This window comes from Haemaphysalis longicornis, unplaced genomic scaffold (assembly GCF_048455015.1).
Source record: "Haemaphysalis longicornis isolate Haplotype H1 unplaced genomic scaffold, Haemaphysalis longicornis Haplotype H1 scaffold_20, whole genome shotgun sequence".
In the NCBI taxonomy this organism is placed as follows: Eukaryota; Metazoa; Arthropoda; class Arachnida; order Ixodida; family Ixodidae; genus Haemaphysalis; species Haemaphysalis longicornis.
The window spans coordinates 3,198,252-3,222,495 of NW_027526296.1; the positions used below are offsets into that span (position 1 = coordinate 3,198,252).

At 45.5% G+C, this 24,244-nt stretch overlaps 1 protein-coding gene across 1 annotated transcript; it reads left to right on the forward strand.

The window, feature by feature from the left end:
- The first annotated feature begins 283 nt into the window (after positions 1 to 283).
- LOC144172362 (uncharacterized) lies at positions 284 to 23,924 on the forward strand. The gene is made up of 8 exons (XM_077701116.1): positions 284 to 298; positions 596 to 724; positions 12,888 to 12,907; positions 13,012 to 13,085; positions 13,886 to 14,164; positions 18,292 to 18,454; positions 20,582 to 20,703; positions 23,705 to 23,924. The coding sequence occupies exons 1-7, from the start codon at positions 284 to 286 to the stop codon at positions 20,697 to 20,699; spliced, it is 798 nt and encodes a 265-aa protein (XP_077557242.1). The 3' UTR covers positions 20,700 to 20,703; positions 23,705 to 23,924.
- The last annotated feature ends 320 nt before the right edge of the window (positions 23,925 to 24,244 follow it).

Below are 24,244 nucleotides of genomic sequence, written 5' to 3' on the forward strand. Positions count from 1 at the left end.
TGCATCGACTCCACCGCCGTGCCTTTTTCATCACTTACAACCTGATTGGGCGGCTGCACTATCAGCGACTCATGTATTTCTACTTGCGTCGCTTAAACTCCTCGTTCGTCTTTGCTTTTGTTATGACATTACCAAGGACCTTCTGTGTGTGGACGCCCGTAGCTTCACTCGTGACAATAATGGCTGTTGGTATCTCGGTCCGTAAATTAAATGTTACGAACGCAAATTGTGATGAGCATGGCATCTTTTACAATATAAATGACGTCCTGAACCACCAGCGAACATGGCGCTGCTGCTTGTGCGGCAAACATCAGAGCAACGGGTCTATAGGCTTGGGTGCTGTCCTCGTTCAAAAGCAAAGCGGCTGCCAAAAAACTAATTGCTAATGGCAGCCGCGGGTTATCAGAAGATGAAAAGAGAAAAATATTCAGCCTCTGAGAAAGAGTGTCTTGCTGCCATATGGGGAATCTTAAAATTCGGCCCATACCTGTATGGCAGACAATTTAAACTGGTAGCAGACCACCATACGCTCTGTTGGCTCGCAAATTTTAAGGACCCCTGTGGCCGTCTTGGGCGATGGGCCCTGCGCCTGCAGGACATTGACGTGACCACTGTTTACAAATCTGGAAGGAAATACCCGTACGCCGACTACCTGTCACACGTACCGGTGGATCCGGCGACACAGGGCTCCGACAAAGACGCCGCGTTTCTCGGCATCGTGACGGCAAGCGACCTAGCCGCCCAGCAGCGTGCCGACACCGAGTTGCGCGTCATGATCGACAATTTCGCCGTCAACATCACCGTGACAAGTGCTTTTAAGCGCAACTCCGCTACATTCTGCCTGAAAAATTCAATAGTGAAGAACTTCGACCGTACAGCGAGAATGAAGCGCCTTCTCGTCATCTCCGCCGGCCTCCGTGACAAAATCTTGAAAGCGTGTCACGCTTGCGGCACAGCACCTCGGCACGGCACGCACGCTCGAAAAAAATCAAGATGCATTACTACTTGCCCCGCCTTACGACATTAACGGGATAATGACAAAATTAACCCAGTGCAGTCATTACACCCATTGTATTCTGAATAAGGGCTTCAAAAGACAAATCATGTTACTCCTTTGTGATATTGTAGAAACATTTTTGCCACGCATTGTATTCGGTTCATTCCGTGCGGCGGGAAGGTTTCAGAAAGTAGCAGAGTAGGGGGAAGGGAGTGGCCTTGGAAGAAAGGTGGTGCATTCCGTCGTGATGGAGGTAGAAGGTGACGAACTTGTGCAAACCAGTGGGGTCAAACCATACACGGTACTGTCGGGGCTAGAATTACCTAAGAGAAAGCAAAAATTCAGAAAAAATATTATGCCTAATAGGGGACGTCTAACTACAGTGTTAAGATACCGCCAATTTACCGGCTTTCGGTAAAGGCGGAACATAGGCGGTAAAGCTTTTCAAACACGAACAAAGCCTTCCTTGCGTCTTCGTGTGCATGGCGTAAGATAAGCTGTTCCTTGTGGAAGAAGCTATGATATGATCCTGCGGGCCGGTCACAATTACTTAGAGGGAGTGTGCAACACTTCCAATAGACATTTTCACTCTTTCCCTCGCGACCGGAAACACTGGGAAAGCTATAGTTATCGCCAGCACGGAGAGGCACTGCGTACTTTGCAGTGCCTCGTCGCTGCAGATACGCCTACCGTTTCTGCTTTGTTTTTGTGGAGTTTTTTTAAAGACTATAGCCTTTCTTGGGCTACTTGAACACAGATATTTCGGTCTATCTGCATGCCTGTTTGTCTGCAACTCGATTCAGACCCGCCGCGGTGGCTCAGTGGCTCAGGCGTTGCGCTGCTGAGCACGAGGTCGCGGGTTCGATTCCCGGCCGCGGCGGTGGCTTTTCTGATGGAGGCGAAAAGCAAAAACGCCCGTGTGTACGAGATTTCGGCGCACGTTAAAGGTTCCCTGCAGGTGGTCAGAATTAACCCGGAGCCCTCCACTACGGCGCGCCTCATCGCCTGTGTTGCGTCGCCGCGTTAAATCCTACAATCAATCAACTCGATTCAGCCACCCGGCCGAAATGAAACTGTAGCTGCACAATAGGTTTATATACCGGCTTCAAGCCCAGTTCAAGCGTTCAAGTTCGGTGTCACTGTTCATACTTGTCAACACTGTTGAACAAGAACAAGCGATTACGCAAATATAACGCAGAAAATCAATACATAATTCGTATTTGCAGTGTTCTTTTATTTAAGAAATCATGGATGCTTGGTTTTTGCGATGGCAAATGAAATACATCTACTGCAGAAAGCCGTCGCCTGCTGTTGCCAGCGCTACTATAGCTCCTGGCGGCATTTAGGAAATCAAGCGGCAAACGCAACGAAAGGTTCCACGTTCCTCCTGGCACGCTCGTGGAGTAGGACAACATGGTTCTGTAAACATTGTAGCAGGGTGTCTCAATTCATGCGCGTCTCCACCGTACGGCAGCGCTGGCATCGAGGACTCCCGATTTGGAGCAGTGGAACGCGGTAAATTTAAATTGCCTTGAGCAAACCTCTAGCGTGTTATCTTGGGAGGAACGAGACGGGGGAGGAAGAGCATCAGAGGTGAGGGCGAAGATAAGGGAAGCATTTACTCGGCAGGGGCGCAAGTCGACTATCTCTTTCGTAGACATTTGCAACGAAACGAGCAGATACGCGGCAATGTTTTTAAAGTGGCTATCGAATGCGTTCATTGCTGCAACAGAACGAAAGCCGCCCAATGGCCGCTACACCGCTGGAATGGCGTAGATTTATTGGGGGGGTTTAACGCGCCAACGCTACGCAGGCGGTCAGGCGCGCCGTGGTGGAGGGCTCTGGAATAATTTTGACCACCTGCGGATCTTTAACGGGCGCTGAAATCTCGAACACATGTGTGTTTTCGCTTTTCGCCTCCATCAGAAAAGCGGCCACCGCGGGCTGGATTGACTAACTACAGCGGTCGCAGAACGCAAAGACAAGAAAACAGAGAGAAATAGAAAGCTTCAAGGTTATCTGATGGGCATAGAGCAGTAATTTTTTGCCGAGGTACTTTGGGAGCCCTAATCTAAGTACTAGATGGGTTGGTTGATTACGTTCTGCAAGAATTTAAGATATAAAAAAAGTTGAAAAATGTGTTACACAGAGGGTCTTCTCTGCAGCTTGGACATGCCACGATGATCAGCGTTCATCCCCACAGTGCTTTAAGGAAATCCATCTGCTGTGGATTATGTTTTAAGTCACGGCTGCTACGTGGTTATGTAAGGCGTTTGTGCGGATAGAGGTTTTTCTTGTGCTTTCTCATGTGGCCTCATGTTGACGTCGACGTCAATGTTCTATTCTCCCTGAGATCCACGTGATCTTAACCCTTTCTGCACTGATGTTTTTTTCCTTTCAATTGAAAAACAAATTTCTGCGTTTTTTCTTTATTATTTGGGCCCTATAACATTATTTTTAAGGTGGGTGACTCTGAAGAGCTGATACGCTTAACCCCGTAGCCGTAAGTAATTTTTGTTCGCACCTGGTGCTCACAGAATGAAGGTACCACATTCTCGCAACGTATTTCCCGAGTCAGTATAGGAAGCATAACTTGTCGGTTCTTGTCAGTTATACTGTAATGTACGTCGCTGCACAGAGCATAGCTAGAAGTTCTAAGTACAAAAGAGTTAGAGCAGGGTCGGGGTCATGCGACTTCGTTTGTTCCTCTTGCAGCGCGAACGAATACTTCGTTTTTGCAGCAAAGGTGTACATAGCTAGGACACTAGGATCTCGAATCAGCGGTAATTTGCAAAGCGTCTTGTATTCAGAGTACGAAAAAACATCATAAAAAAATAAAAATATATATTCCCAGGGTCTCCGTATTTTGATATAAGGCGGCTTGTATTGCCTCTGAAAAATATATCCCCCGCTAAGAATTTGTGTTTGCATGCGAAGCTAACTTTAAGTGAATTAATGTAAGCTTGGTATTTGTACACTGGTTTCCCTGCATTGTGTGTTGCACAGTGAAGCATGCCCACCTACAGAAAAAAATTATAGCCGTTCCACTCAATGTGAAAGCTGTCGGAAGTGCAGAGCAGTGATTCGCCATAATGGGTGGTGGAGCCGTTATCTACTCACTGCTACCACCCAACGTAATTCATACTTCCTGCTTTCGCAGTGCTCGCCCGCCCACTGCCTGAAATTGCGCGAGAGGGAGTTCTCTTCTGTTTGTTCTTGCTTTAATTTCATATTCTGGAGCTGTTTTGCGTCCTTTCGAACGCGTAATTTTTTTCTTGCCCGTGGAGCCTTTCTGCGTGATTTCAAACGCGCCATTTTTTTCTTGCGCGGCCGCTTTTTTCGCTAAAAAAAAAAATCTCCCACCTCCCCTCGCGGGAACCCCTGTGTAGATGCGACGCATAGGGGGTTCACGTTGCAGCGTTAGACAGCTGAGGAACGGCGCTGGAACGATGGAGCGGAGCGGCGCAGGCACCGCGTTTTATAGCGCGCATAACGGTGAGGGGACGCGCCGGCGCCAGTGCGTCTGGCGCGGCTATGACGCAACACAACCCAACACAATCCACTTTAATCCAATCCAATCCAAATCCAATCCAAGCCAAGCCAAACCAAGCCAAGCCAAGCCAAGCCAAGCCAAGCCAAGCCAATCCATTCGAATCCAATCCAATGCCCCTCGCGAGAGAGTGTTCGCTATCGGAGAGGAGAGGGGGTGAGCGGCGGAGAGCGTAGCTCACGCGGCGAGGAGAATGGGGGAGGGGCGGACGCCGACAACAACGCCGTCGCCGGATGCAGGGACAAGGCGAGTGAATGAGATGCAGTCGCATCTAAAACAACCCAACGAGCGTTCCTAACTAAATCAACGCGAACGCTGCTGGTTAATTACATATATTTTGTCTCAAATGTTCCCATGCGTAACTTCAAATGACTTTTTTTTGTACGTTCTCTTCTCTTTCTTTTTACTGACAAATAACGTGTTATTTGTTGTTAAGTTTTTTTTTTGCTCATTCAAAGTTTGATGTTCCCTTACAATTCTGTCGCGACACTCACCCTTTGTTACCCCCCTTACACAATGCCCTGCAATAAGGGCCTGTAAGGTATTTTTAAATGAATAAATAAAATGCGCCTATAGTTTTCTTAGCGCTAAACAACGGGGAGATGTAGGACAAGCGCCAGTGGTTCACCAGTTTGGAACGCTTATGACAATATAAACCACTTGGCTTTCGAAGCCTCTGGAGTACGCCGCGACGACAGCGCTACAACGGAACGCCCTGTTGCTCTACTTGGGTCCAGCGAGCGAGCTACGATGACAAAGCGAGTGCCTTAAGAGCTCTTCACTTGTATGGTTACAGTAAAGCACTGCAAGGGCCCGGGCTCAATGCCACGCGTCCGGGCCCGGCTCGGGCTTGAATTCATGCGATTAATATTTCCGAAATGAAGTGTAGAAAAGAGACTTCAAAGAATTTTCTGTGTTTATTTCCACTCGCTTGTTGGTGTTAGTTATACGCATTGTTTTAAAAACTTGCTTTGTTAGGTTTGGTATTCACGGTGTTGGTTTTTATGGCATTTCATGTGCTGCATCAAGATTTTGTAGTTTGTTGTAAAACATAGCACAGGTAAGGTTGCAACGAATACCATTGCAGGGAAGCGATGAACTCAGACAATCCGTAGCTCTCCCCCTAACGTATGTTTCACATGTCGCACCGATCTTAGTGCAGCTGACATGTCCAGGAATTAAACTGGAGTGTTGGAGAAACAGCACTGAGCAACCACTGGAGGTAAAACATTTCAGTGCACGTGTATACTCGTGGATTGAAACGCGGCACCAAAAATGTCACCATACCAACTTGCCCACGAGACGACTACGTGAAGTTGCCAAGGATCTGGTCATCAAAGGGGATGGTGTCTCTGATGTAAAAGTACGAGCTATTATTGCGCCGATGTGACGGGAACTGAAGAAGTTGAAGATAAATTAGGCGCACTGCTTAACCTTAAAATTTTCAATTTCAGTCCATTGCTCCTTTCAGTCCATTGCTACATGCTCCTTCTATATTGCCTTGTACGAAGACACTGAACCAAATACAGTCAAAACTCGATCTAACGACACCCGATATTACGGATTTCCCAATCTAACGACCAAATTCTAATTCCCCCATAGGTGCCTATACGGCTCAATGCTTTTATGAACGCTAAAGACGAAATATATTCCTCGCCTTTACCGCTTTAAGGACGTAGTTTCAGAAACAGACACATTTAAAGAAGAAGCAATATCGAATGTGTTTCGTCAGACCACCACAAATAATATTGCGCCACGACAGGAAAAACAATACGAGTCTGTCAGTCCGCCCGATTTCAACGAAGCTCAAGCGCCGAAAATCACAGACTTTTTTGCCAGGAAATAAATTCGTCTCCTCCAGTGCCCCTAGCGCTTTATTGTTATTATTTTCAGCGCGGTCATTTAGCGCCTTACAAAATCATCGCCAGGCGATAGCGGCGGCCGCCACAATTGCGATGTCATGGTAGTTGGATGCGCCTCCCATATATATCGAATTTGTGTAATCAAGTGCTTGTAATATGACAGCCGTGATTTTACAATGTTCTCGATTTAACGAAATATTTCGCGGTTCTCGGCGACTTTGTTAGATCGGGTTTTAAGTGTGTAATAAACAAATTTCGTTCAGCTTCTTTCCCTGGGCTTAGTCACGCACACGTGGGCCCTCTATTGGCTTAAAAATAAATTACCGGGCCCGGGCCGGACTCGGGCCCGGAGTTGCGGGCCCTGGTCGGGCTCGGGGCTTCATAAAGCGGGCTTAGGCCGGGCCCGCGCCTTCAAATCAGGCCCGTGCAGTGCTGTAGGTTAGAGCACCACTTCGTACTCCTCTCCACCACCGCCATCTCTTTCCGAGTACTGTGTTCTCACCGCCACGCGCTGCTTCTTTCTCCCCGTGACATAGCGCGATGCCGCGCGCTCTTCGGCGGCCACCTATGCGGAGCACTAGAGCCTGCGCTGCGATTGGCGCAGCCACGCTGAAATAAAACCTCATTTTCTCCACCCACCAATCGTGTTTGTCCTTAGTCTGTGACGGAGAGATGGGTCCACTGTCCTTATATTATAAATCAACATTCTAATCACCAGTATAGCTAAACCCCAACGTAGTCCATCGAAGTGCCAGCTTCGATGGACCTCCGTCTTCACAGGTTGGAAAGGTTCTGAATTTTGGCAGCGTCTACTTATACGTGGAGGTATTTGGATGTGGAGGTATTTGGGGTCATTCCTTCTCAACACACGACGTTCATGTCATTCAGCGGCCTCGGTGGTGTGCTTCGGTTGCTCAGCGTACCTCTTCAGGGTGAAAGAGACGTAGCATATCTGGTGAAGGAGCAGTAGAAGGTGGCAAGGTTGCAGGTGTTTGGTGCGCTCCCCAATATCATGAGAAGTCCCCATTCGTCATGTCAATACGAGTGCTTTTAGCTTCTGTGGGCAGCTTCGCCAAATACTGTTTCCCTTTATTCTCACGACGCGAATTGTCGTCTGTTGCACCCTACACTGTAAAAACAATCCGTAATTTTACGGACAAATTACGGACCAGATGGCCGTAATAAAACAGAGCCGTGTTCCGTTTGATGCCGAACAAAGAAAACATCCGTAATTTAACGGAAGTGCGCTCCGTCCCTCAGTATACGGATGCTCTCTCCGTTACACGTCAAACGGAATGTTTTTCTGCTTTGCAAAATACGGGCGTTTCCTCTGTATGATGCGGAACAGAAACAGGTCAGTTTATTAATAACTGCAAGAAATGTATTGTCATGTCGATCGTCGGGAATCGATCGAGAAGCGAAAACTTCGCCTCGACAACATTCGTGCCGTAATGAATGCGGCTCTGTTTCGTTAGTTTCTAAAGTGTAATAAACTTAGTGAGGACCATGAGGCCCACACCGCTCAGCACGAGCGCTGTATCGTATACGACACTCCGGCGACGTCGCTGCCCCGGACCTGAAAACTGCACATGCGTGTGTGACCGGCACACTTGTAGAAAATATAAGGTCATTTGGGTGCTGAAGCAGAGTTACGGAAGGTAATTTAGTTCTCAAGGAATCAATATCGTCCGAAGTATTTAGCCTAAAGCTTAAAACCAAAGCACAGCAAGCACTATTCATGCAGTGCGAAATCGCAGTCGCAGCCAGTCACACACATTTTTGCGAGCGCTTTCTCAAAACAGCGGAGTTGATGGCGATCAACTATTGTGGGGGCTTCGCGGAACCTTACTGCGGAAGCGCTATTTAAGAAATCGCACTTCATCAGCCAGAAAATCTGTAAGGCAGCTGTAAGGCAGGGTGGGCATCCATGTATGCAGATTGTTCGGCGCAATGGTAGCGTTCGGTGGTGCAGTCCAATAAAATTCCCCCGCATTTCCCCGAGGGGGAGAATGTGAAAGTGCGAATGCACGGTTGTCGGCCCGCTTGCGGCGCTTGCGCTCGGCCCCCGCAGCCCACCGCCTCGCCGCCTTCTCTTCCATCTCTTCCATCGGGTTTGTAGTATCACGTGTACACCACGCAGTTATGAAGCCGCTATAACGCCGCTGAGTCGCCAACGCACGCCGTTAGTGTAGAGCATTGTTGTTAGCCCTACTCAGTATTCAAAGACCGTATTAAGTTTGGTCATTTTCAAAACTGTCATTTTTGACGTGACCCAATTTGTTGAAAATGACCAATCTTGTTATATAGGTCCTGAAAGTTCTGGTCAGCAGTAGAAGACGAATTAACTAGTTGTGGACTTTTCACCTCTGTTTTCAGTTTGTTTTGTGTAGTTTAGCCTTCAAAATGCTAAAAAATGTCATTAAAATCCATGTCCAAACATAACGTGGACTTTTGTCTTTGCCAGAGTGATATTTATGACGATTTCTGCCCATTCAACAAACTTCCAATGTCCTGTCAAGTTTGCAACAATGAGAATTGACTATGTGCAAAGTAGGTTCATTGAATACAGAATTTTTTTACTATTATATTAACAAAAATTAAAGATACTGAGCGACTGCACTTTTTCATCTTCATGGATAACCTTGTTGGCTCTTCGCAATGCGGGCTTTGTAGTAAATTGCAGTGCTTAAGTTCCTATTGCCCTCTTGTTTTTTGTTCTTGGCCATGTGTTCATCTGTGCTTGTCAGCAACTAGTACAGCCTGCTTGTAAATGGCACGGTACAACCCCCCCCCCCCATTCTATTTTTTTCCTGTTGCATCTCTTAGTCATAGTCATTTTCATAGTTTTGTTCGCACAGAGCGTTTGTCAACCCGGTCCGGTGGTGTGCATGGCTAGACAGAAAGGTGGATGTGTTTCTTAGTCACGTTCTCTTTTGCAGTATTGCTGTACCCGTTGACAACTGCATACAGATTTCTGGTGAATGGCGCCGTAGAGTCCCCACACCTCTTTTTTTCTGTCGTATCTCTTGAAAGTAATTTCTGTGTACAATGTCTTTTATTTATTTATTTATTTACTTATTCACAGAATACTGCAGGCCCATTTAAGGGCCTCAGCAGGAGGGGCAAGAATATAATACTGCACACAGCTGTAAATCAGCAAGAACAAAAAAAAGATACATCAGATGCAAAAGATACAAAAAGATACATCATGGGTCATGGTTCAATACGATCAAGTGTTGGATCAATATGATCATGGATCAATACGATTTTGAGAGTGTTGCTGTGCTTACTGCCCACCGTGTTAGCCTTGCTTCAAAATTTCGGTGCTTTTGACATCTTTTTGTTTCTTAGTCAATATTGTGTGTGTGTTAGGTTTTAATTCATGCCCTCTCCCTCTGCTTCTTCAATCTGTTACCTATATCCCCCCTACATACACACCAGCAGGCATTTTTATGTCTGCCCAAGGGTTGAACTGGTACTCGGACTATTTGGTCGACTGTGTTCAGCCAACCATTCAATAACCCTAAATTGGACTGGGCGATCTAAACACACAGCTCTTCAACCCTGTTGCAAAGTGAACTGACAGCATTATTAGGTGACATTTAAATATGACACGTAAAAACACAGTGATTTCTACTAATAGCATCTTCGATAAACTGCACCAGTCACACCGGGGCGCACCGGTGCGCCTCTTCATCCTTGATCAACTGCGCCGGTGTGCACCATCTGTCCTCCATAAACCGGGCCACACCGTCGCGGGGCAGTTTTTGGCTGCCCCGCCACACACTGAGGGAGTCGACGGGGCTCCGGGGTGCAATCACAAGATACATTGCGAACAACGCTGGAGAAGCGACTTCCTCCACCGTCTGCTGCAGCGACGGTGGTGATGCCGCATCGGTGCACTTGTGTGAAGGTGGACAGAGCTGTATGTTGTTGCTGACAAGGATGACTTACGAAATCATTGGGCAATGATGGAGTAAAAGTAAAAAGTTTATTGGCATAGCTTGCGACGGGCTCCGCACGGAGGCAACAACGGCCAGAGATTGTAAATGAAGACATGAACTTCGTGTACTGCAAAGAAGGCTGCATGTATTGCCAGCCAGTTGGAGATTTGCATCCGCTTCGTTTGATTGAATTTTCATGAACAGTCACTGCGGTGCCTAGACCATCAAGCGGAAGGGTGGACAGAAACAGGCACTCGTATCATGGCTTTAACGAAGATGAGAATCAGCTTGTATGTAGCTGTTTAGTTGAAGCGGTGAAAGTGCATTGTTGCGCATGTGTGACGGATATGGGTTTAATGTACACATAATCATTGCCCTTCAATAAATATCACTTTCTAGTAGCGCTGTGTCACATTATGCTGCTGTATTGCCACTTGTGAACATTTTTATGCGTTGCTTTCTTAGCTTAAGAGATGGTGCTTGGGTAGAATTGCTCAGTTTGTCCTCGATCAACGCTCCATGCCGGGTGCACATTGTCACCTGGCACTGTGCGTTGCACCGGTTTTGGGGGCAACCCCGGTGCGTGCTTATTGAGGACGTTATATGTTGACAACCGACCAAAACTAAAAAGCACCATTTATCATTTTCAGTGAAATTGACACCCCTTGTTCCTTCAGGGAATGTTTGTAAGGATCTTACTGGAAGATGCACAAGTTGAGCACAAACAAGGGTTCATCCAGAATTTCGCTTTTGGGGGATTGTCCAAATTCTCCTCATGGGGTGATGGGGGGATTTTGAGTGGGGAGGGGGCATTGAAGAAATCCCTGTTTAAACTTTACAATGCTCCAATAGGAATTAGAGTATTTGAAAACAGCTGCTGATCGGACATGCTTAATCCATAAAAGCACATAACAAGCTGGGGCTTCAGCATTTTTTTTTTTTTCAGTGAAACGTACCATGTACAGCCAAACTGTTCACTGTGAAGTATTTGTTTCTGTATAACAGCACGTTGCGCCGTATCCTCCAAAACAGTGCATGATCGACAGACGCTAGACGTACACATTTGTGCCCTAGCTGCCTGTCCACACTGTATTTTTCCTTTTTTAAGTAACAGTCAGACGCCCTACCAAACAACGATGTCAAGACATGCTTTGGCTCACACCAAGGCAAGCACAGTTTATTGCTGCAGCCTTGGTTGCTTTTCTTTAGCGACAAACTCAATCGGCTGTGCAGATGTATTTTAGGGCGTGTAGGCAGGGATTCTATCTTCTATTTTCACACGGGCCGCTGGGAGCGGCCTGTAATATTCTTTTCGCTCGTCGCTACCGCACACTGTACCTGTTTGCTGTACCCATCACGGTTTTCGCGTCGTTCGTCGCTTCGGTTGCTTTCTCATGTTGCGCCTTGAGCTATGCCCACGTACTCTAACTACTTCAGAGGTTTTCGCTGCTGTCAGCAGTCGTTTTACACAACAGGTTTGCTGTCATTAACTGTCGTATTAGCGTGATGTGGCTTGTCTGCAAGATCGGTGCGTGACAAACAAGCGTTACCAAACTAGCGGCGTATTTCACTTCATTCGTGGCTACCCTCGCTTGCATGGAAGAGATCGGGAATGATCTGAGATAGCTTTGTTGGGTCAAATAAGGGAGCTTTGGCTATATCGCTTGTAACACTAGCGTAGTTGGCCTTGTCAGCAAGATCGGTGCGAGAGAAGCAAGCGCTATAACTGCCGAAATGTCTAAACTACGGTCAAAACAAGACACAAGCAACAATATCCATTGACACTTTGATAATTATACTATATTCTTACCCACCGAAACCTCTTGCTAGGATAGTGCAGTGGTAGACTACTCGTCTAGCGTTTTGAGAGTCGCAAGTTCGAATCTCGGCGAAGATTTTTTTTTTTTTGTCCGTGAGGAATTTAATAGCTTTTTTTTTACAAGGGAAAGCGCTTGTTTCCTGCTTCCAATCACGTCAACGTAGGCGATTTGTTCCGTCTCTTTCTCTAAAAAAGGAAAAGAAACCGCTGAGAATTGACCGGAATAAAGGCCGTCAAAACTATCGAAACTACTTTAACATCAATGTAAATGTGTCAGAGTTTTTCATTACTATGTACTTCTGCGTATGAAAACCTCAATTTGAAGATATAAACTTGTTATAGCTTTCAGAAACGAAAAGATTATTGCCAATATTCTCGTACTAACACGACTTTCGTCAAACTGAGAGGTGCTGCTATTGCAGCCTGGCAACTATGTCTCACATTGTGTGTGTGTTTGTGAGGATCCCGCGTTTGTGCTGTGCTGTTTGCATCAGGTTTATCTGCAGATTTCCAGCTGAAATCAAACTTATAGAAGTTTTATTGCGCGATGTCAGTCCTTCCAACCTACGCATGTGTTGAAAACATGGGCACTGGAAGAACGATCATCGCCGCCCGCCTCAGAAGACTGCGCGTCAAAAGTGGATGGCATTGCTTCCGAACAAAGTGTATTGGTGTTCGCAAAGTGAAGACGACAGTGAAGAAAGATTTTACGTAGGAAACATCGTTCCTGCTAGGGTAAGTAGGCATGTTTTATAAATCTGTACTTGTTTGGAACGGGTTCTGGTGTTTATGGGTCAGCGGTTCACTAAACCCCCATCTCATTTTCTCTTAAATCCTAGGGGACTTGCGTACTTTCTGGGCGACCTGGATTTACCTGTCCACGGTTTCCGCGGCAGTCAGCATCAAATTACGCGTAAGCTAGACCTTAACTACGACGCTCGCGCTGTAGTAGAGGGCTGCTAATTATTTGACATGATCACATCACGCGAGGTTCTTTAACACCTATGCGTTTTTGCGTTATGTGTCTACCAAAATCTGCCTTCGCGACTGCAGATCCCGTCGAAATTTCGCGTGAGCGGCACAACGCTGTGATCAGTACACATTCGTGAATGCCTGCGGTATACGATGAAGTAACGTGGACAGGAGATGCCCTGGAAGTAGTGTACATGCGAAAAAGCGGGCACTTGATTCCGTAGGAGCAGCTCGCGGGAACTGTGGGGCTCGATATCAGAGGCATCTGCATTGTTGTAAATTAGTGATGAAAGTTAAGCAAGGTGTCAACATCCTAATATCCCGAAATTGAAGACCATACAGAGACTAACAAGGAAACTGTAGGCCCGCACTCTCAACTCGATTTATATTGGAGAATCGAACTTGCAAAGACAAGCTAGGCAATGCAATAGAGGATCCTCAACAAGCACACACTAGTCCCTATTGAAAGCTATGGACCCAGATAAGCTGCTAGCATGCGTTCAATGCAAATTAGCGTAGCGGTAAGCTTTGGATATATCATGAATACCCCAATCGCATTACTGGCGTGTCTAATAAACACATCGTTAATGTGACCTAAATTTCACTTTGGATGTTGCTGGAATGTTCTTATTATTGCCTTGATGGTGAATGTCCTTAAGCGATTACAAATCCACTTGATGTAAGCATTTGATCTTTGCGTGGCCTTCTCTTGTATTTCAACTACTGTCTGTGCACTCACAGATCGTGTACCTTCAGGTGCTGCTGCTGGCTGTCCTGGGTCGGCTGCCTGTCAGTCCAGTTCCCAAGGCTTTGCCAGGGCCTCCCCTGGCCAACCATCTGCTGGACCTAAGCTGCGGCCGGCCTTCCCTTGGTGCTCTGTATGCTTCGCCACCAGGAAAAGCCATTCCTTTGTCTGTCACCTGGCACCAAGTCACTCGGCACACCCCTTCAAACGCACGTCATTTCCTCGGCCCCAGGCACTGCTGCCATTCAGCGCACCCATCGATTATGTACTTGCAGGTTAGTTATTGCACGTTGTGCAAACTTCCATTGTCATGATGTATACCTGTTGGCAGTGTTCTAGCCTCTGGTTATTGGAAACATTTTCGTGAAGCAGTGCTGTGCATTTTAAGCATGTTATTGGTTAGTGGGGATATTCAAGAGAATCTGGAGGTGCAGGAAGAGAAACCGAACTTTGTTTTAAAGGGTTCATTCGCATGGAATCAAGCCAGGCAATCCTTTTAAAATGTTTCTATACATATGCAGCGGGTGTGGAGAGGGCCTATCCGTAATCCACATACTCATTCAATGCAAGGCACTTGGCATAACACAATGCAAACACTTCCAACAACTATACACACGACATATTCCACTTCTTCTTAGGAGACAAGCCCATGTTTTCACTCAAACATGTTTTCGAGTTTCTTACCGACGTAAAATTTTTACATCTCATTTCTTATCATGCATCTTGACAACCTGGCCCTTTACACCAGTCATCTTAATTATGTTGTGTCTTACTTTGTTTATTTTTACTGAAATGTTTTACTTTTACTTTCATGTCGCTCTCATAACACGACTTTTGTTTGGCACTCTTTGCCCTTAGTTTGCCTTGCGCCATTAAAACCTAAACACCATCATCATCATAAAATCTTTCTATAAGGCTTGAAGAACTAACCATACAAACTGACGTGGAACTACTTTATATTTTAGGTAAGCTTAAAATTCCACCTACTTCAGATCCTACTGGTATTATTTACAGTGTACTGAAAAGTACAATCCACACTGTAGAATTCTGATGGCGCTATTTTCAGTCTCTCGACAGGCGCTATTCTCAGTGATGGGTGGATAGCCGAGGTAGTACAAACCTTTCCATCTGGGTACCGTGCTTCACCATTAAACTACAGGCCAATTTTCCTAACAAGCACCATATGCAAGGTTGTGGAACATTTCATTCTCTCTCAAGTCACTAAGTAATTATAAAATTACATCATCATATTTGAATATCAGCATGGGGTTAAGAGTAACTCACAAGGGTTACTCTCGTAAAACGCAACTTTCTGGGATTCTTCAGGGTCTACATTCATCCATTGACGCAGGTTTACACACTCCTGCAGTTTATCTCAATTTTTCTAAGGCATTTGATCGCATTACACACCGCAGACTACTTCTCAGACTTCACCGTAATGTCCTCATTTGGATCACGGATTTTCTTCCTTGTTGAATTAAAGGGGCCCTAAACAGGGTTCCAAATGTAGCGATTTTACGTGCTGTGCGCTGAAGGAACAGCATCCCGCAAAAAATGGTTTAAAAGTGTTAAGTATTAGCTAAGTTATTGTTCAATAAAAAGGGTTGGCAATAAGGCCTGGAGCTTTCACCCTGTCCTCGCACCTCTTAATCGGTGTGAATGCTATGACATCACTGACATGCACAAGACCACTTAGAGACCTTACAGTTTCGAGGTACACACAGCCATTGACTCTGCTTGTCACGCTTTTCTTTTTTAGCAGGCGACGTGTATGCTCTGCCCACTGCTGGCTGCGCTGAGCTGAGTGGGGCAGTAAGCAGGCGGGCCGCTCGCACTGCCGTGGTTGCGTCGGTACGTCAGTTGTAGAATGGGGGAAATGAGTGTTTGACGGCCAGATAGGGGGGTCCCAAACACAACATGTTCGCTGGTGACTGTAATTGAAGATTTCCACCTACGATTGGCGGTTCGCTAGCATTTCTTGCAGGTGGCGCTGTTGCAGCGAGCAGGTCCCTCTAACTTGCGCAGAAAAGGCTTAGCATCGCCGCAGTTATTCAGTCACCACTTTACGAAGCTGAGCTGATGACGATTACCAGCGCAATCTTTCACTGCACTATTTCCCCCTTTCATGCATTTGTAAACTGATTTCCAGCAATAGTCCCCCTCTGGCGGGCAGGGACAAGTTTTAACTGCTGCGGTTCATGCCATATCGCGTATACACTGCACAGCGGGGTCCTTGTCGACCGTGCAGGCAGATGCTTGCCGCGGTCACGCTTGTAGCGGCGATTCCACCTGCAGAGACTCTCCGTGTTTTTCGGTGTTATTCATACTTTGCAAACAATGCACTATATCCACAAACTCAGCTAAGCTCGTGTAACGGATGGCGACGATCGACAGTTGTTTTTCCAAAGATAGCTGTGCTGTAGTGCCGTTCGGCGGAACCGCCGAACCATGCACCCGCATTTCCACCGCAGCTGGGAACGCTGATTAACTGCAGATTTTAGGAAACCCGCCAAAAGCAACGCTGTAGTGTTCAGCACCAGCTTTGCCATGAAGGTTGCGTCAGAGTCGCAAAGTTACGTCAGAGTGTGTGAGAATGGCGACAAGGATTGACAGGTAAACAAGGAAAGAAGCGAAGACCTTTCTTGCACTTTTGTGCAGCATTCGCTTTACGCAGAGGTATTATATTTGGTATACGTTGTCGTGAACATGTTGTCTAGCAATTTTGTATTTGAAACCACTACCTTCGGAAGCCTATTTAATGCCCCTTCAAGTTAACGTCTGCTAATACCTCTACTTATTTTGCCCCCATTAATTTGGTGTCGTCCAAGGCAGTGTGCTTGGTCCTCTACGTTTTAAATCTATTTTTATCATCTACCATGTTGCATATCTTCCCGTGCACATCTCGTCGCAGACGGTGTTGCAGTTTATCACACAATATCTTTCGACAACCACCATCAATGCTTTCAAACTGATTAAAGCACTTCTCTGGGCTAGTTGTTCATATCACGCTTGGGTTAGATTAATGCGCTGCTTAGGCTTACGATACAAGGATGGAGACAAAGAAACACACAACGCAAATGGGTAAGTGCAAACAAGCAACTATTTGTTCTTTGGAACGCCTCCAACAGCTTTACAGAAAAGAGAAGAAACAAACACTAAAAAAAGGGTGGGGGGGGGGAGGGGGAGATTTAAGGCGAGAAATGAAACAACGAATCTTAAAAAGCTGACTCTCATGCCAATGGGTTTCACAAGAAGTTCCATTTCTAGTTCCGTTTACACGTTGACGCGGAAATCTTAGTTCTGATTGCCGAGTTTTTTTATGTTATCTGAACACGAAACCAACCAACTTACAGGCTACTGTTCCGTTGAAGCGGCAAGTCCGTTTAAGCGATTTCCATTTATCGAGATTATACTGTATATCAAGGAGCTCTGGGTGCAGCTTTTTGCTTTACTGGAAGCTGCACTAACATGTAAACGTCTGGTTGCAGAATTCAAGATAGTGGCTCAGCTTTTAAATTTTATGTCAGTACTCTTATAATAGTGGCGAAGGATAGGGCAGATTGCATTAAATGGTTGGCATTAAGGGTTGTACAACCTGGGCACCGCCGTAATATTGCCATATATATGAACGTGTTTCATCTTTACAACAAACAAGTGAGAGCCAGTACTTTGTGCGTCTTTGCGAAGTCTTTGTCAACTTTTCACGTTGTCATCATATTTATGTGTCTACCAATTTGCCCAATGGCATGTTTTTTCTTTTTCAACACCACTTTAAGCAGTGGTGACCATTCAGACATGGACACCGCTTAGTTGACACGGGTATTGTAAACCTCATTGCTAGGGTAGTGGTTGTTTGAAGGTGGCATATATCTGGATGCCACCCGTCAGCCACTAGCAGTCAGCAAAGCAGTGGGTGCCATCGTCCTCCTTAGTCGACTTGCAGGCTCCTAGCTATTGCAGTTATAGGTAATGCAAGCTATAAGAGGCATAATAACAGCTTGGTTTAATATGAACTGCACAATAACAGGTTTTTCAATGTACTTGTTTCCATGAAATGTTGTAGTGCTCCTCAATTTTGTGGGTTTTGGCATTCTAGGTCGACTTTGTATAGTGAAGTGTCAAGTGCACTACAAAAACCCTCTGCCCCATAGTAGCATTAAATGGCTTATGCCGGTTGCGACCCTTATTAGTGAGACTTTGCCAAATTTAGTATTTTATTGTAGGAAATAAGGGACCTCTGAAGATATCTTATTTTTGGCATAAACCACTGCTTCACTGAATATTATAGCAATATTGCGGACAATGGCTTTAGTGAATCTTGCAAATATTTCTCGAACATCAAATAACCAAACTAATACTGTTTTACATTTGTGCTCATAAATATCCTGATGAACTATTGCAGGAGGCATCTTTAAGAAGAAATGCTTCGTAGTGTGTGAGCAGATAGAGCTGTTTGGAGAAGGTATGGACTTCACGGAAGCGATGTGCGTGGAATTTCTTCTCTACTATGTATTCAACATGGTGTACCCAGGAAGCGTAGCCACAACACTGGAATTCATTCAGAGGTGAGTTTGATCATGCTTAACCTACTCTTTAGACAGGTGTCCTCATTCCAGGATGCCTTTAGCTCGGGCTGCATCGACACCCCTTCCAATTAAGCGTACCTGATCTTCGAGGGGTGAGCTGGCCAAGGCTCTCTCCCGAAGCTTTGTGGAAAGGTGGGTGGCGGAGTCTAGGGTAGAGTTGGTGCCACCACCCACTAAGTGTTCAAGCAAACGCCGCCTGTATAATCATTGATTCATTGCATAACGCGTGAGCGAAAAATGGCCAAACAGCCACTCTCCTGCTGCTCTCTCCTACCCTTTCCCACTCCGTAGCCTTCCTGCGTGCTTTCATGTCCGTCGGCCAGCGCCGCTACTCGGAAACTGTGCAAAATAGTTGGCTGTTTGTTTAGCGTTCCTCAGGCAGCGCTCCTACGCTTTGTTGTTTTTCACCATGACTGTCTGTCTTGGTCTGTTGCTGATAAAACCGCGCCACGGGCGCAAAATCACTTGTACTGCCGCAGGCTGGTGCCGGCTTTGCGCGCTTACCTACGTGGATCACCGGCCCCGAAATTTTCTGAGTGGGGCATCCCCGCTCTCTCCCCTCTGCATTTTGGCGTTGTTTTGTCACCGCTGTTCGCACTCCGCATCAGTACGCAGTTTTAAAATTGAGGACTGTACTGTAGAAGTGCCCAGACAGTGTGACCGGGCCCTCAGCTGCTTATCGTTTTGTTTTCTATAACCTTCTGAAATTTACAAGCATGTGATATTCTTGGAAAGTAATGGTAAAAGTGAGTGCCTGAATAAAAAATGTGTATGCAATTTTTCTTGCCTACATCCTCCTGAAAGAAAAATATCAGTAAAATATTGGCTGTACCCTCGGAAAATATCGTTTTTCTGCTCGCTATTTGTCCACCCAAAAATTAATATGTTCTTACACTACTTCAGTTCCGCCTTTGTCAGTTATCTTTGGAAAAATACAGCAAGTATGAAGCGAGCGACGCGTTGAACAAGATCTCCAGTGCGGCCCAGAATTAGCGCCATATCGCAGCTAACATGTGAGCGAAATGGCTTTTGAAACCCAACATGCAAGCTGACAGACACACGTCGTAGAAGTGGGGGCAGTGTTCGCGACTCGCGAGCAGTGACATAAAACGGGATGTCCGCCAGCGCGTGCCACATAGTGGATTAGTGCCTGAACTAAGCGTCCCTACCCTGCCCATTGAAAAGCACGCGACGCGTTAGGCAATGTTTATACAGGCGGCGTTGGTTCAAGGGTCAGAGGCTCACCCAGAAGCAGCAAAGTGGAGACAGTTGTGTGCAGTCAGACCGGAGCAGTCTGGTCAGGGTGTTGGAAGGTGTTAAAAGGGCCATGAAGACAAAATACGAGTTTGTTTTATTTGAGGGAGTTTTATAGTACCCCTGGCACTTGTCCAGCAGCAAACAAGGATTTGTTCACTGAGAAATTAAACAATTTAAGCCAACATTTTGATTCTCCCGCTGAATTGTGTTTTGGGACGTCAGCGAATGAAGGGCACAAATAAATTGTAATAAAGAGCGGTACGTTTGTAGTGAGGTGGGTGGCTGCGTGGGGCTGAGACATAATCTGGTTTGTATACTGAGGTCATAGCTGTCGAGAAGGACAAGGTTTACTTTTCTGCTCAAAGAACAAGGCGCATTTAAAAGCATTAGTATGAAATACGCATGCAGCTCAACTCAACTCCTCAACAGCTATGAACTCAGTATACAAACCAGATTTATGTCTCAGCCCCACGCAGCCACCCACCTCACTACAAACGTACCCCTCTATTATAAAAATTTATTTGTGAAATAATGCTGCAAGCATTATTTCACTTGTCAAATATTTGTGGTTAAAAGGGGTATGCGCCTGTGTAGCATGTGCTACAAGGTGATGGTTTTGTGTTTGCTCTTTACTAGAATGGGGAGTATGACCAATCCACGAAAAGCAGATTGGGCGTGCTACTTTTGTTTAAACCATGACGCTTTCAAAAGCGTATTTGTAATGTTAGCTCTTAAATGCTACAGGCACAGAAGGACACGACCTGCCCATTTTTTTTTTTTGCATTCAGAATCATTGCAATTCATAGGAATAGGGCTGAAATAAAAATTGTTCACTTGTTTATCTTACAGACAACTTTTCAACATAAATCTTCTGAGCGGCACCAAATGTGACGGAAAGCGCAAGTCACGAACCAGTGTGAATGTAAAGGTTATGAAGCTAGCGCAGGCCCTCCGAATGATCCTCTGAAGTGGTAAGTAGAAAACCTGCACATTAGGTCATTTTGGGACACTCATTTGTAGTGCTGCCTGGGCACCATGCTTAAAGGGACAGACAACTGATTTGTGTCGCGTATATGTTGTCTAGCTCATATGAAAGCCAGCGTTTTATATTGCCCAGTAACCACAAGCAATTTCTAAACAAATTGGGGGAAATACTTTTAATTTGGCAGCAAACTTCCTGAAATGGGAAGGGTGGCGGTTCGTAGTGTCGAAACTTGACACTACAATATGATATGTGTCCCTGTCACGTGACCTGCAAACCTAGCAGCTACTGTAACTGCTGAAACGTTTATTGAAGTATTGAAAACCTTTCAATACAAGTATTTGTACAAGGTTAAATTGTATATGTATTTCTAAACATGCTGCCCACCGTCACTGGGGTGCTCTCAGTGTGGCTTGAACCACCATGCCCAGAATCAACGGAAGCGTTCAGTAAACAGACCTAGTGAAGGAGCTTTGACGATTCTGCCTGAGTCAGGGGCGTTCGTTCTGCCAAAATATTTGATTTCAGTTTCCAAATACGGCAATGGCAGCTTTAAAAAAAAAAATGTTGCGCCCAGGGAGAATCGAACTTCCCACCCTTACAATGTGAAGCCAAATTCTACCTATCGTCTATCCCAACAGATGGCGCATTCGTGCAAAAGAGACCGTTGCATTAAAAACAGACATAAAGGAACAGGAAAGCCTGCGATTCAAACTTTTTTAGCTGGGGACAAGTTTTTAAATAGCGTTTTTCATCTCGCATACAGACAAAAGTATGTTGCCGAGCTACCCTATGTCGTGGTTGCCAGAATTATTTTTGGGAGGGACACATACGGCTCGTAGATCTAAAAATTTCGATTTAAGAAGTTCTGCGCCGTTATTAGCACAACCGTTTCTCGTCAAGGTGCTCTAAGTGATGCCCTTTCATTTGGGATAGAGAATATATACTCGACAAAAATCGGTTGTCTGTCCCTTTAAGCTGTGTATCCCGTCTGAGCCACATCTGCAGATATGTTCTCAGCATGCCCCACAAGCAATACAAGGAGTTTTGCTCATTTCAAATTTTTTGTAGCGCAAAGATTCTCTAGAAAATGTTCAAGAAGTGTCCGATAGCAGGAGGGGCTATTATTGCGCGCTAGTAATAATGGTTCATCTATCTGAAGTGAAATTTAATGCAAAAAGTCAGGTGGCTAAACATACCAACGTTACTCAAATTACGATCATTGTGAACGTGCACCTTGGGGATTGAAATGTTTCGCACCAGCCTCCTGCACGGAGCCTCACGGTACCGACGGAGGCCTGGTCCGGCTGCACCCATGGCCACTACGCCAAACCGACACCTCTCTATTCAACAGCTGGTGGGGTGCGACGTCTGTCACCTCGCTTTGTGAAACTTTTGCCGTGGCTCTACACTTGTGCAGAGAGCCGAGTCTGAGATTACAAAAATAATAATTTCAGCATTCCCACGATAATAAAAATGCCTTACGCTTGCTTAGTTTTTCAATTCGATATTTTCAACGGAACTCCAGGCTATCTATGCATAGAATTTAAAAATGGTTTGTAAAAAGGTAGTGCAGTTCGTACCTTGTGATACTCTATTACAAAAAAACTTTGTTGAAAGGTGGTTTCAGTTTTATGTACGTTCAGAACCGATTGGAAAGTGCACTGCTCCCCCCCCCCCCCCTAATTTCCCAAAAATTTGATTTTTTTTTTAGGCTCCTAAGGTGACGTAATAAATGTTGTGCTTCTGGTCGAAATCAAGGTTCTTCTGCTGCAAAATTGAGATTTCGCTGCTTCAAAAACTGCTCCCAAATGTGATTCAGTTGTCTCACCCCTGGGAATTGATTAATGCATTATGGGGTTTAACTGACGAGGGTATGTTTAACCTCTGTGTGCACCACTTTGCGCCACTGTTCTTCAACCTAACCGGAGTCATGTTTTTCGGTAGCATCCTTGTTCTTGATGGAAAAGCAGGCCATCTGCTTGGACAGGCCCGTACTTATGGCGATGTCGGCCTGCTTTTTGCCATGTTCGACAGCGTTAATAATGCGTAGTTATTCCAACAGTGAAAGGGACTACCCTGCCGCTGGTTGCACGAAAAAAGTCCTCCGACACTGGCTTGGCCTGGCTGCACCCACGACCCATTCTATGCCGGCATTGTTGTTAGACAGTTCTATGCCGACATTGTTGCTAGACAGTTTTTGACTGAAATAAACTAACAAAAGGCATATTGGGGCTGGCACCTTGAAAGTCTGCTATTTTTTGCCCAAAAATGTAGTCTGTTGTAACCGACAGTGTGCTATGTAGCCTGGTCCATTATGAGCGAAGTCAACTCCACTTAAAATGCATGGGCACCAAACAAACTCAAATGGTCTGTTGTAACTGGAAGTTCGTTGTTGCCGGATCCACTGTAACGAGTGTAGACTATCCAGGTCGGTTGAATCATTAGGCGCCACTCATGGTTGCTGTGTCAACTACAAAGGATGGCACACTGCAGTGTGTTTCCACGCCACCCCAGCCTTCAAAGTGTTGATGTTCGAATGTTGATCTTGACCTTCAAAATGTTGATCTTGACCTTGACCTTCATGGTTAGTATTGACTATGTTCACACACACGTTCAACAGATAAATGCGCTGGTAGCCCACAAAATTAGGCCCTGTGGACTTGTCAGTCATTTGTCATAGGCAGATTCAGCAGTTGACAAGGAGATTGGTGTGAGGGAGAACTTGTAGAACCTGTCTTTGGAATGAGCTTTTTTCTTAAGTTTGTGTAAATTGGCAGCACTAACTTCGGACATGGCCTACACATTCTAGATTTAAATGCGATGTGCTAATTACACCTTTACAACTGCGAAAAAATTAGTGGACTTCGTACGTGTTAGGCTCTGAGAAATAGTGCTGCATACCTTCGCACATATTTTTGAATTCCCAGGTGTTCACGACTCAAATAAGTGATGCCTGGGGCTTTAATATCTTGTTTTCTTCTTTTTAGGCTGCCATGAGCAACTTTGGAAAGACTCCAACAACATGACAGCTAACCTTGAGCAAGTTTGGAAAGACTCCAACAACATGACAGCTAAAACTCTCTATTAATGCTCCTGCCTTCGCAACACCTAAGAAGTGCTTGGTGTTCTTGGATTTCTTACACAGCAGAATCTTGACATTGCATAGATATTGTAAATTTCACCCAAAATAAACATTTCGACAACTACCAGCTGTATTCATTATTGCATATGCCAAGAACTACATATTGAAAAAATAAAACTCATTGCCAATTTATCAATATTACGGAGAGATTAGTTTTGCACTACGGAATGCCAGTAATATTACGGTCTAGCCATAGTGGGCAGCACGGTGGGTCTGTTACATTACGGAGTGGAGGTTGTATCAATTACGGGGAGGCAGGTTTTCTGAAATGGAGTGTTTGTTTTATTACGGTCGTGCTGTACCACCAAATACGGTGGGTCCATTATATTACGGAGTGACGGTTCTATCAATTACGGGGAGGCAGGTTTCCTGAAACGGAGTGCTT